The sequence below is a fragment of the Neoarius graeffei genome, chromosome 28, assembly GCF_027579695.1.
Source record: "Neoarius graeffei isolate fNeoGra1 chromosome 28, fNeoGra1.pri, whole genome shotgun sequence".
Classification (NCBI taxonomy): Eukaryota; Metazoa; Chordata; class Actinopteri; order Siluriformes; family Ariidae; genus Neoarius; species Neoarius graeffei.
Window position 1 is genome coordinate 18543988 of NC_083596.1, and position 15767 is coordinate 18559754.

At 40.4% G+C, this 15767-nt stretch overlaps 1 protein-coding gene across 1 annotated transcript in view; it reads left to right on the forward strand.

Annotated features, from left to right (window-relative positions):
- eeig1b (estrogen-induced osteoclastogenesis regulator 1b) overlaps positions 1–15767 on the forward strand; it is a 115523-nt gene that overhangs the window by 82539 nt on the left and 17217 nt on the right. Inside the window, exons 6-7 of the mRNA XM_060912155.1 lie at positions 14505–14621; positions 15084–15130. Of these exons, the coding sequence (XP_060768138.1) occupies positions 14505–14621; positions 15084–15130 (164 nt within the window). The remainder of the gene's footprint in view (positions 1–14504; positions 14622–15083; positions 15131–15767) is intronic.

The window sequence follows — 15767 nt, forward strand, 5'->3', positions numbered from 1 at the left end:
ATAATTTTGTCTTGATCTCGAGTCTCGCCTTCATTTTCAGTATCTATGTGTTTAGAAAGCAGAGATCAGAAATATAGTGATGGTGCATTGGTGTGATTGGTCAGACTGTTAAATATATGAATTGAGAGATTGTGAGGGCTTTTTAATTTTTTTTTTTTAAATTTGATCGTAAAAATATACATTAGACAATTTTAAACAGCAACGCCAAACATTGCAATAATTTTGCAAAAAAAAAAAAGTATTTTAAATCCGCACGATTTCTTTCATTCACATAAATTCCACTGGAGCAACGTGTACTCGCACGTAAACGACACATTTTCAGAAATGAGAACGTGCTTCTAATGCCTTTTAATGGATTACAGTGCTCAGGCCATTGTGTAAATTACAAAGATGAAGTATGCAGTGTGCAGGTTATTGGTTCATAGGCAGAAATAGAAAGTTCTGGAAGGTGTCATTTGACGGATTATAGGGTGTGTGTGTGTGTCAGGTCTTGTCTTGTGTTTGGAATGGAGGTCCTCCTTGGAATTCCCTTGTGTGTGCGTACTCGTTTATTTTTGTACCGAAGCACTATATAATTTCCCCCAAGAGTTATTTGAAGCAGTGCATCTATTTGCATAGCCATGAATGTCCTTTTCGGAAATATTTCAGCACAAAGAATTTCAGTCCAAATACTCTGCATACTATATTTGTAATTTAGAAATACTCAGACCAGACAGCTGGATCAATCTTCATTAAACTTTCAGGATAGATGGTGATTGGGGCATTTTGAGGGTCATCCGGTCACCAAAAAGGTCAAAATCTTTTTTTTTTTTGTGGCTACTGCTTCATATCGCGGCGCTAGCCACAATGTTATCATGCTGTAAGAATGTAAGTGTAACGATCACGCACTGCGCATGCTCATACACGTGTTCCGATTAAACTGACCGGTGAGTGTATACAATTCGGTTCACCATTCGAAATAAATGGACCAGACTAAAGAAATCGCTTTCAGACATGGTTATGCTTATTACAGAGGGAAAGTGCATTCCACTGAGCTCGAGCACCAGGCCATTTCCGGGAAATAAAAGTTTGGGTCATGGCGACAGCATGTGTCTCAATTTCGAAAACCGTAAGAGTAGAATAATATAAAGTACACATACTTGGTATATTTTACTTCTGTGTTGTTTTTTTTTTGTTGTTGTTGTTGTTTTTTTTTTTTTTTTTTAACTAGTTCATTTTTGGATTACACTTCATTTTTGTGGCTACTGCCTCAGAGTTTTAAAAATTTTATTTATTTATTTATTTATTACTGTATGGACATGGTATCAGAAAACAATTTTATTTCTAAGCAGTAGCTCCATGGACCCATAGGGTACTTTGCCCCCCACGATATCTTCCTTCATATTAATCACAAGTGCTCCCGGTCTGTGACTTGTAAATGCAAGCATAGGCGCCAACTTCATGTCAACATTGGGGGGTCAGAATTATGTTCTTGCACCGTGACGTCATGACATCGGCAGTGTATGTAGTTGAATATCAAAGACTCAGTTGTAAGTCTTTTTCATTCGTTACTATTCACCATTGCAAGTGGGAAGCGCCCATTTTAACGATAACTTATGATGCATTAAAAAAATCTCACGACTTTAAACATTGTATGAAACACAATTTATTCAATAAACAAATTTAGTTTCATGCAATTTTCTTTGAGATGAATTCGGCAGACAACTGTACATGAATGTAGTTTCTGTTAAGAGTTAATGGATATCACAAAGTTAATTTTAATCTTACTTACAAACTTTAACAACACATCTCTTTCATGGCCACGGAAATTAACAAGTAGGCAGTGAGAAAATCATATTCATGAACATGAGAAAATCATATTCACCCTAATAGCCCATCAGCCCTAAAACTTCGCAAAAACATCACTCCTTCTGTCACAAGCGCTGAACTCATTGGTAATTTTTTTCAAATCAATGTGGTCTGTATGTTCCTTGTGTGTGTAAAGAACAGCCAAGTAATTCAGTCTCGGAGCAGTCATGGTGCTCCGCAGGTAGGTCTTAAGTCTGCGCAAAGCACTAAAGGACGTGTAAATTTTGCGTAGTGCAACCTGTCAATCACTCACTGCCAACCATTGGAATATTGCAAGCGGAAAAGGGGGCGGGTCATGTCCGATCATAACATTTTAGGTGACGTTTCTATAGATTACTTATTTTGCATTCAAAGCTAGGCTATTATTTGTTTAGGTGGTTTCAATCGTCAGTTAACATGAGTTCATCTGTACTGTTTACTACTTTTTTCATTATTGGGGTGTTTTTGCCCCCCCAACTTTATCTTTGGGGGGTCAAAAAGGTCCGTGCCCCCCGCAGATGGCGCCAGTGAATGCAAGAAAGTGAAATAATTGAACTTGAAACAAACCAAAAAAAACCCCAATAACTTGATAATCAATTAAACTGCAGGTGCCACTAAAAATGCGCACGATTTAAGAAGTTGGAAGACATTTTAATTTAATTTCATTTTGAAGAATCGGATTTTCAGTCCACATTTCAGGGGTCAACAACTGATCCTTAACATGCACAGCAGCAGAAATTCTGGCTTCCAGTCCCTACAGCCAGTATCTCACTGGGCTGCAACAGCTTGCGACAAATTGCGAACGTCATTCGCAAGAGAGTTTCAAAAGTGTCTTGAACCATTTACGGGGCTTCTCAATTTCCTCGCATGAGTCGCAAAGTGTCGCTCCTTCGTCGCTGAAATTTTGAACGTGTTCAAAAAAAATTAGTGCGACAAAATTTCTCTCAAAATAGCCGCAAATGTGTCGCAAAGCCATCACGAACCCTTCTCAAGTCAGTTTCCGTGAGACAGGAAGTTGGAAGACATTAATTTCCTTTTTAAGAATCGGATTTTCAGCCAGTATTTCACTGGGCTGCGACAGCCTGCGACTAGTTAGAAACACGACAATTGCGATAAAATATGCAAATTAGGGACAACTTATTTTATCGCAATTGTCTCCAACTAGTCACAGCCCAGTGAGATACTGGCTTAAGCAATCATAATAAACCCCTTCCTATATCAAGATGAGTGTCCCCCCCCCCCCCCCCCCCCCCACCACCACCACCACCACCACTATTGTGACTGTAATCCAGAGTTGTGCTAAGAGATTTTGGATTTGTGCTAAAAGCCTTTTGTGCTAAATAACCGGATACCCATTGCAGATGTCAGTCCACCAGATTTTCATACCAGATGCTCAGATTATGAGTTCTGAGTTATACCTGCTGCATTAAACTATGCAGCATTAGATGATAACCCATGTTGGAAACTAAGGAGACATTAAAAACGGCCTAGAAACATTTCTATCATCAGAAAATATGCCTGGGATCTATGAATATACATGGATATGCCATTTCTGTCATCACGTTCTAAGCAATTTTCTACAGCCGAAGCCAAACCTGATGGTACGTATCATAACTAAAATTTTGTTTGTTGTAATCTTGGCTACCTGATCAGCTTAGAAGCAATTTCTGCACTGGAAAGATTCCATGTCAAGTCATTCCTTAATCCTCTAAAACATGGCTCTGATTGGATCAGATCTCTGCAGTGTGTAATTTGTGACTCCACTAAACAATGATCGTATGTTATACTTAATCACTTGTCGGTTTTAAAAAGAATATTATGATGTCTACACTTTGAAAACAAGTTTGACCCAAGCACCATCGATTATAATCAGAATCAGTCTTTGGAGACTAGTTAACTGTGTACAATAATAATACCTGCTCCAAAGGAGGGGTATACTGATTTTACCTCTGTCCGAAACACCCTTTTTTTCAGCAGCCACAAATCATAGCCACTTGGTACCAAACTTCAGCTTTTGGGGTTCTATACCACGTGTACCGTTTTCAGGTCTGTTGTGCATTGACTTCCTGTTTACCGACTGAATCTATTTACGAAACATAGGGTGGATTTACAAAATTTTCATAACACTTTTCTCAGCAGCTACAAATCATAACTGTTTGATATTTGGTACCGAGCTTCAGCTTGGGGTTCTATACCGTGTGGACCGTTTTCAGGTCTGTTGTGCATTGACTTCCTGTTTACTGACTGAATCTATTTACGAAACCTACCGTATAGCGTGGATTTTGACGCTATTTCAAAATGACAGTTTACCAGGATGCTATTTGAAATCCCTAGGGAGAACACTGCCCTTTACTTGTTTCAGGGTTAATTATTTTGTTGAAGTCAACATTCATAATTGTCCTATTCCTTCGATCACTTGGATTCTGATGTAAACGAGAGCGGCGGGATACGTAAGTGAGCAGTAGCTCACAGTTGATCTTTATTTATTATTATACCCCTACTCTGAAGGGCAGGGTTTTTTAATTTTGTTTAAGTTTTTACTTGGACACAATGTATAGTTAGATAATCCACAAAAGCAGTAACAGCAGACAATCGCCTGATTTGCAGTTACAGCACCTTTTTGTTTCCTGTTAACTTTTTAAATCCCCCAGTAAACAGTATCACATGTTTTGTCTCATGTGATTTTCAGGTCATTTTGGTGAAGTGCTGACAGTAAATTGTTTGCTACTTGGCTGGCTACCTTAATGAGTCAGTGTCGTCTTTTTCTGGAGGCGGTGTGCTACTTAAGCACTTTTCCACTGGACACTGTGGCACGTCCAATCCAGTTATTAATCCAAATGCACACCTGTGTCCCTTTTTTATCAAGGTAGCATTTGGTGGGCGGCGAGATCTTTCCCCACTCGTCTCATGCAACCTCAATCAAATTTGGTTTAATGTGAAGAGTAATTAATAAGGCAGGGCTCAAACAGAACTTTCCAGATTTTGCATTGCTGTTAGGTTACAGCCCGGGCTGACGAAGCTACTTTGCAAATGTAATGTCAAGTTGCAGCAACAGCAAAATGACTCCTTTTTAATAAGGTTGCTACATGACAAGCTACTAAGAAATATTAGCTATTTTCACTTAAGCTTCAAAGGGTTAAAATTTGTCATTTTCTTGACCGTGCATCTGTGCTACACATGTAAAATGTACAACTTTCGATGTGATAGTTTGCACATAATAGATAGTTTGATATAAAATATTGTTGAATTAGTTGCGTGAAAAGGGAACTGTTGGTGTAGCTTTTTGTCCCATGACATCACTATGAGAATAGTAGCTTGTTGATGAAAAGCAACAGAATGTCAATTCCTATTCTGCCACACTAACAAAAATGTAGTTATGCGTATGTAGTAACGTCATTACTTGTAACTCCTCCCCAACATTAGCTAGTGACCTAGCTACATCATAAACTGCATGCGATTTTCTCACAATATGCACTTTTTAGCCTACCAGTTTTTAGCCCTTTTCCAGTCCTTGGTACCGACTTGACTTGACTCTACTCGCCTTTTTGGTTCTCTGCCAGGCCAGTGTTGTAGATAATACCTGGTACCCAGAATGGTGGGTGGGTGGGTGGGTTTGTTTGTCCGTCCATCATGTGTGACTGGACGTTCTGAACAGGCTAACTTTTGCATTCCGATAGCAAGTGTTCCTGCTCCCTACGCACTACACAGGGCATAGAATCCAAAGGCTCTTCACAGGAAACTCGATCACTAAAACAATTTCATTTGTAATGCAATGCAACATTATGAACAGCAGACTGCATTCGGGTCATGCCTTGATTACATACGGTGTTCTACAAGACAGCAGTCAGATGTACAGTATGTATGGGGAAGCTGTGGCCTAATGGTTAGGAGAAGCAGCTTTGGGACCAAAAGATCACTGGTTAGATTCCCTGGACCAGCAGAAATGGCTGAAATGCCCTTGAGCAAGGGACGTAACCCTCAACTGCTCCCCAGGCTGCTCTGGGTATGTTAAGTCACTCTGGATAAGGGTGTCTGCTAAATGCCGTTAATGTTTAGCATGCTAAGGCAAACGTTGCGCAAGGTACTTCTGCATTCTCTAGAAATAAACGTATTGAAACATTTGTGGAATGTGGGTAATGCATTTTAACTTTTGTCTTTAAACTCCTCGTGCACTTAAATGCTTTGATCCGTCATGCTGAATGATCTCACCTATAGTTAGCATCACTTAGCTTTTTAGCAAATGTAAACATTACTAAAGATATGAAGGTGCAATGGAGAATTATTATTGCTGTTTGGGTTTATATCATTTTTTTAAAAAAAATGTTTAATTTTACACCAACTAAATGAGCTGTGGAGATGACAAAGGTGAAATTTGTCGTCTTGCTGTGACAAAACGGCCACATACCAAGAATCGGCATCCTTTTCCATATCCTCCATTGTTCCTGTGTGTTGCATTGAAGGTAGCAGGTTCATGCGTAATCATGGTCATTTTATAATGACCAGGTTCGTTTATCTGCATTGGAAAACATGCCTGATACCAAAAGTGAGTAGAGTTGAGCCGGTGCCATGCAATGGAAAGGGCCATTACTGTTTCCCATGATAGTGTGCCATTTGGGACCCGGCTCAAGTATGCGTTTTCAAAATGGCGGTTGTCTGACTCAAGAGTTTTTGCAACGATCCCATTGGATCAATGCATGCTCTGCACTCTTTCTAGTTCCACCCACATGTCCCTGTTTTGTACTTTATATTCCCTGGTAAGAAGGGTAATCCTATTTACTATACAGCTACAAGTGCAACAAAATGTGAAGATCGAAGATTATCGTGCTCTGTCCAGGCATTTTAAAGTGTAGGCCATTGTGAGAGAGCCAGCATCGAGCTGCGTTCATTTATAACGCCACTTGAACACAGAAATGCTCTTGGCTGTTACAGTACAGTATGTTAAGCTGTTGCTGTCAACAGCTCAGCAGGTGAAGGATGGATCATAGTGTCTGCAGGAAGATGCGTGCATAGTTATTTTTTTTTATGAGTGACCATGTACTTTGGCTTTTTCCTTATTTGCTGATGCAGTAGTAGAATAACACGGCCGAGTGTTCTGCTGACTGGGCAGAACAGGAGAATGAGAAGGGGAAAGGGCAAACCTTTTGGACCCTGGTTGGCTGACCGAGACACCACAAGACGGAAACAAGTCCCAACGAGCTTGTGTCCCGGTTCCTGCTGCTTTTCAAAATGCTGATAATGCTTGAAACGCTTCTCTGTGGTTTATCTCCATGCTTCTACTTAATCGACTGAATGGCCTTAGTGTCACATAGGAAGTGCGTTGCTGTACGAGTATAGGAAACGTCTAAAGCCCAAACACACATCCTCATGAATCCTGCCTCGGAGTCAGGAAGTTCTTGAAAAACAGACGTTAAGAGGAAGGAGCTCGCATCAGAAAGAATGTACGGTACATGCAGATCTGCTCTGATTTTATTTTATTTTTAAGTGTTTTGTCAACAGGCTATAGTATGAAAATTTGTGAATCTGTTTAGAAAAAATTGCAGCGACCCTGAGAGTCTGTTTCTAGTGCAGCGTCTCCAATTTGGTTCACTATAAATCCTGGATATAGATTTTTAAATTTGCAAATATTTATCTGCAGTGAGCAAGCCAGAGGTGACTGTAGCAAAGGAAAACTTCCGGAGACGACATGAAGCCTTGAAGATTCAGACTCAAAAAGGAACCCATCCTCTTCTGGGGGACACCTGATTAGTGCAATTATAATTAATTTTTTCTTCTATAATTGTATACTATATAGTTTAAAAAAAAAAAGCTCATGAGCAGCTGATGAGCATCAGAGTCCTTTCTGAATTTGTTGTAGTTCTAACTTTTAAAACTAAGCATGGGAAAGCCGTTGCCTAATGGTTAGAGAAGCAGCTTTGGGACCAAAAGGTCACTGGTTCAATTCCCTGCACCAGCAGGAATGGTTGAAGTGCGCTTGAGCAAGGCACCTAACCCCCAACTGCTCCCCAAGCTGCTCTGGGTATGTTGTACGTCGCTGTGGGTAAGAGCGTCTGCTAAATGAAATGTAACTTTGAGGACTGGAGATGTCTGCGATCTCAAAGTTCCCTTCTAGTTGATTATTTTCCTGTGTCAGAATGCCCCATGTTTCTTTCCTTACTAAAAGAACATTGGTCCTCTTCCGATGAATGTTCATGACTCGTAGGTTTTCTCAGTGAAGTAACGAAATGTAAAGTCGTTACTGAGGGAGGAATCAATTGATGTGTTTCAAACTCAAAAAATGCAAAACAAGTGTTGCCAGGCAAAACAAACCTCGCCCGGCAGCACTTATGTTGATAATGGTAATATTTCTCAATCATCAGCTGTCAGGTTATAGTCCTCTGAAAATCCATGACCTTGAGTTTGACATTTCAGTCATTCAAGGTCAAAGGTCATGGCAGCAACTGAAGGCCCATATGGGACTTCTTATATGTTGATAATGGTAAACATCTGGCTATCATGAGCTATTTTAAAGTTATAGCCCTTTGAAAACCCATAAAGATCATGGTGCCAAATGAAAGCCCATATGGCCCTTCCTACAAGTTGATCATGGCAAATCTGTCTACCATCAACTGTTTTTTCAAGTTACAGCGCTTTGAAAATCCGTGACTTTGAGTTTGACATTTCGAGGTCAGAGATCATGGTGCCAAATGAAGGGCCATACGGGAGTTCCTATATGCTTATAATGGTAAACATTTGTCTATCGGCAACCGTTTTTGAGTTATGATGAATGTTATTTTGACCTTCACCTTGACCCGATTTACCCCCCAAATTTAATCAGGTAATCTACGGACCATTGCCCACCTACCCTGAAAATTTGAAGTCAGTTGGTGCAACCCTGTAGACACTAGATTGTAAAGACAGACAGACAAACAAACTGCACTGATTACAATACCTTGCCCTGCTTACTCCATCGCGGGCGAGGTAAAAATAACAGCACTGAAAATAATTTTATGGCACCGTGAACAGACAGACCATGAGGGATGCGCACTGAGAGATTCTGGAGACAAAAGGTCAGACAGGTGGCTCAGTCCACGACGTGTATACGTGTCTTCGACAGTCTCCAAGCTGCTTTCTGTCAAATCTTCTTATCGGCAAGTAGTACGAGAGGTGCAGGAACGACACCTGGCCTTTTCCCAGCCACAGTCAACAAACCAGCTTAGTAGTTCTCTCTCTCTCTCTCTCTCTCTCTCTCTCTCTCTCTGGGTTAAAAGAGGAGAGTGAGCTTCAGAGGTTTTTTTTTTTTTTTTTTTAAGATATCTTATCCCCCCCCCCCCCCAAACCATTCATGAAGTACAGCAGTTCCAGTCCATTCATACACTCTGAGCTTATGTTTTGCAGAATAAAGAAGCATCCTCACTAAAATTTTAAAGACAAAATGGAATGGATAGGAAAATGCTACTTCTGAAAATAGCCATGCGATTGGTTTTAGAGCTTTCGTCTGTAAGACAGTTCTACAAAAAGGTACGAACAAATGAATAATTGTTTGTCCTGCCATTTCTTTTTGTATTTGTATACAGTTCACATGTAGACCTTGGAAATTTTTATAAATTGTCAAAGTTGTAACTGTAAATGTGACCAAAAATGTAAAAAAAAAAAAAAGTTTTATTTTAATGAAGGTTAATGGAATTATTGCTCAATATCCCAAAATACATAGGCTCGTGTAAAAGTCCTTTATTCCCAGGGTTTAGCAGTTTGAAAGGTTTAATTTTTAAAGGCCACCAGTTTACTTGTGTAAGGTACGGCGCTGTACTATCGAGCTGTCTTGGCTGGAAATGAGCAGGAGGCAGATGGGGAAAGTAGAGCCTGCTGGTGAAGTGTGTGTGTGTGTGTGTGTGTGTGTGTGTAACTGAGGTGAAAAGATACTCAATGTTCTCCAAATGTATTATGTGAGAATGTGTTGGCAGAAGCTGTTCTCGAGAGAGAGAGCGAGAGAGAGAGAGAGATATGGATGGATGGACAGATAGAGAAAGATGGAGAGGTGGAACTCATTGTACAGTGGTGCTTGAAAGTTTGTGAACCCTTTAGAATTTTCTATATTTCTGCATAAATATGACCTAAAACAACATCAGATTTTCACACAAGTCCTAAAAGTAGATAAAGAGAACCCAGTTAAACAAATGAGACAAAAATATTATACTTGGTCATTTATTTATTGAGGGAAATGATCCAATATTACATATCTGTGAGTGGCAAAAGGATGTGAACCTTTGCTTTCAGTATCTGGTGTGACCCCCTTGTGCAGCAATAACTGCAACTAAACGTTTCCGGTAACTGTTGATCAGTCCTGCACACCGGCTTGGAGGAATTTTAGCCCATTTCTCCGTACAGAAGAGCTTCAACTCTGGGATGTTGGTGGGTTTCCTCACGTGAACTGCTCGCTTCAGGTCCTTCCACAACATTTCGATTGGATTAAGGTCAGGACTTTGACTTGGCCATTCCAAAACATTAACTTTATTCTCCTTTAACCATTCTTTGGTAGAACGACTTGTGTGCTTAGGGTCGTTGTTTTGCTGCATGACCCACCTTCTCTTGAGATTCAGTTCATGGACAGATGTCCTGACATTTTCCTTTAGAATTCGCTGGTATAATTTGGAATTCATTGTTCCATCCATGATGGCAAGCCGTCCTGGCCCAGATGCAGCAAAACAGGCCTAAACCATGATACTACCACCACCATGTTTCACAGATGGGATAAGGTTCTTATGCTGGAATACAGTGTTCTCCTTTCTCCAAACATAATGCTTCTCATTTAAACCAAAAAGTTCTGTTTTGGTCTCATCTGTCCACAAAACATTTTTCCAATAGCCTTCTGGCTTGTCCATGTGATCTTTAGCAAACTGCAGACGAGCAGCAATGTTCTTTTTGGAGAGCAGTGGCTTTCTCCTTGCAATCCTGCCATGCACACCATTGGTGTTCAGTGTTCTCCTGATGGTGGACTCATGAACATTAACATTAGCCAATGTGAGACAGGCCTTCAGCTGCTTAGAAGTTACCCTGGGGTCCTTTGTGACTTCGACTATTACACGCCTTACTCTTGGAGTGATCTTTGTTGGTCGATCACTCCTGGGGAGGGTAACAACGGTCTTGAATTTCCTCCATTTGTACACAATCTGTCTGACTGTGGATTGGTGGAGTCCAAACTCTTTAGAGATGGTTTTGTAACCTTTTCCAGCCTGATGAGCATCAACAACGCTTTTTCTGAAGTCCTCAGAAATCTCCTTCGGTCGTGCCATGATGCACTTCCACAAACGCGTGTTGTGAAGATCAGACTTTGATAGATCCCTGTTCTTTAAATAAAACAGGGTGCCCACTCACACCTGATTTGTCATCCCATTGATTGAAAACACCTGACACTAATTTCACCTTCAAATGAACTGCTAATCCTAGAGGTTCACATACTTTTGCCACTCACAGATATGTAATATTGGATCATTTTCCTCAATAAATAAATGACCAAGAATAATATTTTTGTCTGATTTGTTTAACTGGGTTCTCTTTATCTACTTTTAGGACTTGTGTGAAACTCTGATGTTTTAGGTCATATTTATGCAGAAATATAGACAATTCTAAAGGGTTCACAAACTTTCAAGCACTACTGTAGATGGATGACCTTACCAGTTTAAAATTTCAAGTTAAGTTGCATAATATCACCGGCTTCCTCTTCTATTTCCTGTACAAACACGTGCAGTAAAATGAAGAAAATTCTTAAGACATGTATTTCTTGAACACAGATGAAAATTACAGAGCCGGCGTGATGAATATCATACAGCAAAATGACATTTGCGCAACAAAATGCGACTTTCATGACCAAGTCATAAGCGAAAAGCAAAATAATTTCCTGAAAGGTGAGCTTTTAGTTCTAAAAGCAAGTTTTCGTCTCATTTTTGTAGACACGGATTTTTTTTGTTTGTTTTGTTCTGTTTTTTTTTCCCCTTTGTCATTAAGTTTCTCATCAGATATCAACACAACAAGCCTGTTAGACTTCATACTTAATTGATCATGTTACTATGAACTGTTCATTGCACGTTCTCATGAAATTTGCCAGATAAATTTAAGTTACTCAGCTTGTGTGTAACGGCCTTAATATCATATCGCGTCTCAAGTTTGTGCTCTGTGAAGGCAGTGTTAGGAAACCTACTTTAAAGCTAGGCGGCCTTTCGGTGTCATCTGTGAAATTTAGTTCTCTCTGAAATTTGGTCATTGTGATGTATGGTTATTTCTGTAATATCTCACAAAATATCAGGCCATTCTGTGGCTGGGATGTCATTTAATTTGAAGGGATTAAAGCAAATGTGCATGAAATCGCTCGCTTCACGCAGTCAAGCAGACAGAGGAAGTCCATGTGCGCATGCGCAGGTTTACCTTCTTTTCTTCCTTCTTCTTTTGGGTTTTACGGCAGCTGGCATCCACAGTGTTGTATTACTGCCATCTACAGGTTTACCTTTGACTGTACACTGACGGTTACATCATTCTGTCGCTAAACAAACAGCTGATCACACCGAGGTGCTCGCTGACCGCTGATTATTTATTAGTTTAGTCCTGCATTTCCTTTCCTTCGCAACATAACGTCTTTTCGCTTTCTGTTACTGTAGTCGGTCTTTCACGTTTCATTTGTGTCCTCCAGTTTTCTTTCCTGTTTCAAATTTGTATCCCACAATGCCTTGCGCGAACGGGGAAAGCCCACCACGTGATACATGACGTAGTATCTTGAATTGGGTCATGGTGAAGCAGGAAAAAATAGCAGAGAATTTAGGGCCACGTAGCCTAAATTCATTAACTGTTCTATTTTTTAAAAAGCTAATAAAATTGGAAGTCTGTGATTCGAATTCGGTAGCTTTCGGTCCATGAAAGAAAAATTAACTGGGTGTCGGGAAAATTCTTTTTATGACCTAAACTTGGAAAATCTGAAAGGCAGTCTACGTTTTTAAAAACTACAGTAAAACGCACTACCAGCTTTAGTTACACTGTAAATGCAACTAAATAACTTTTTAATGTTTTTGTTAATGCTCTTGAATGTTTGGTTCTGATTGGTCAGCAGATGTTGATGAATTATCTAACTCCTGACAGCTGAGAGTAGTTCCGGTTGCAATGTCTACATAAATGTATACAAATGTAGGACGTTATAGTTTATACAGAGATTTGTACAGTGAATGCTTTGCATTAACCAATTTTAAAAAAAAAAAAGTAATTTCTGATCGGGTAGAGATGTTTATTAGCATTTATGGATCGCGTGTCCAGTGTGAGCACTTGGTAACAGTCAGACGTAAAACTCTATCAGTTTAAGTTTTCCGGTACGGGAAAGTCTTCAGGAAAGAGGGCTTTCCTGTTTGTCTAACATGACAAACTCCTTTTTCTCTTATTAACTTCATGACGGGGGAAAAAAAAAAACAGACTGGTGAGGAAACAGCTGCTGTAACATAAGCGTGAACAGGAACTAGCTTGATTCGTGGCCGTACCGTAACATTAAACGTAACTATAAATAGACAAGGGCGGCACGGTGGTGTAGTGGTTAGCGATGTCGCCTCACAGCAAGAAGGGCCTGAGTTCGAGCCCCGTGGCCGGCGAGGGCCTTTCTGTGTGGAGTTTGCATGTTCTCCCCGTGTCCGCGTGGGTTTCCTCCGGGTGCTCCGGTTTCCCCCACAGTCCAAAGACATGCAGGTTAGGTTAACTGGTGACTCTAAATTGACCGTAGGTGTGAATGTGAGTGTGAATGGTTGTCTGTGTCTATGTGTCAGCCCTGTGATGACCTGGCGACTTGTCCAGGGTGTACCCCGCCTTTCGCCCGTAGTCAGCTGGGATAGGCTCCAGCTTACCTGCGACCCTGTAGAACAGGATAAAGCGGCTACAGATAATGAGATGAGAGATAAATAGACAATGCCTGATGTTTTTCTTTAATTAATGAAAAATTGCAATCGTTGGTAAATTGCTGCGGTTAAAAGATGGATAAAATATTTAAAAACCGTTCTAACTTGCAGCAGTGATGTTGCCATCGTACCACTAGAAAATGCAATTCGTTAAATTTAGATGGTTAATATTTTTCTAGTAACTTGACTGCTCATGGATATTGTTGCTGTGTCAACTTTGAACACGCAGTGGTCCACATTAGAAGCCAAAATTTTCCAGCGTCAGCTATTTTTTTGTTCGACCGCTACCATGGGCAAGCTTACTCACTCCAAAGAAAGAACACATCTTCTATTATTGCCTGCCAGTTCCACAAGTTTCCTACGGGGCTCGTTCAGCGAAGGCTCCAAACCAAACTGTCGACCCCATAAACCTTTGGTTTTGAACCAAACCTTGGATCCTGTGAAGCTCTGGTGTACGAGAAGGGAATATGAAAAGCAAGACATCATTAACCCCCTTTTCTGTGCCTTTGCGCTCTATTTAAACCAAGATGGAGAGGTGCAGTGCAGCTGTATGAAGATGAGATGTTGGAAATGAAGACCAAACCATCAAAGCCATCAGTGGTTTCTTGAGAACGTAGTGCCTTTATGGGAAAACTTGCATGAGAGATGTGTGTTGTTGATCTTGGGTGATATATTCTCCAAGGAAAACTTGAATAATTCTGGATAGCTTTATAGTATACGGTGTGTCCATTTCTTCCACTTGTCTAATCTGTCTCTCTTTGCCTGTCTTGCACACAGCTGGGCTTTGCTGACCTCAACATGGCGGAGTTTGCAGGTTCAGGCTCCACCGTGCGCTGCTGTATCCTGGAGGGCTACGACACCAAGAACACTCGGCAGGACAACTCCATTCTGAAGGTGCGTACGAAAACCCGATGAAGAAAGCCAAACTGGTTCAACTGTGATGCCTGCGTTTAAATGAAAGCCACTTTTACATTCATGTCTATTTTAATTTCAAGCTATATGTGGAAATCTCCATGACTACCATTCTTCTCCACAATCACTGCACTCTTTTTGCATGCACAGTGACTGACTGTGGGAAATGTGCGACTCAATCAACCCGCTCGCAGCTAAATTTGAATTCGTATGCCTTTATTGAGCCTGACTCGCTGTCTGGTTAGTGTATTGTCTGAAATGAAGATTTTGCCCTTGTAAAAAGGAACTGGTGTTTTAAGTCAATTATGTTTCTATATTGAATCGTGGAAGTGATGCCAGTGTGGGATTCACTACACGTGCAGGAGTTTTACACTAAATGTGTTGCTCTCATGGTAGGTTATGGTTTAAAGTAATTGTATTTATTTTTTGTTTGTTCACTTTAAGGTTACTATTGGGATGACGCTGCTCTCCGGGGATCCTTGCTTTAAAACGTGAGTCATCTTTTTTCCTGGACTGGAGTTCGAAGGAAGGTTTTTAAATAGACCTTTCCAGAAAACATGTCTATTTATACCTGACTCTTTGGAGTAAACATCTAACCAGGTCATTGTTCAGCTATGATTTGTTTGATTGTACATCCTAATGTGATGTTTTTTCCTTAAGTTTCCACCATGTCTACTTCTATACTGCCATCTGCTGGCACGTGACCAGCTGTCTTTGATCATGTAATAATTATCAAGTCATTCTTGGCACGATGATAACGTGGACCTAAATTAAGACGTGGTAGAATGGCAAAACAAGGTTAAAATTGAGTTGAGTGAATGCAGTTTGAAAACTAGATAGATACTGTGACTAAAGTCACAGTGATTTGCGCTAGCTCTTACAAACCGGGACGCCTGGTCACGGTACCCTATAGAACCGGAACGGTAAGCGATAGAGAATGATGCTTAGTGAAGGGGTGGGGAAAAATCCCATTTTTCATGGATCATTCTGGTTCAGTGATCCGGATCAAGACCAAAAGTCCTAGCAACTTAATTCAGGTATTCATGTGAAATTTGGTGGTGATTGGTTGAAAACTGAGGGAGAAATAGTGTCCTAAAAAACATTAGAAGAATAAGAATAATAGAAAGA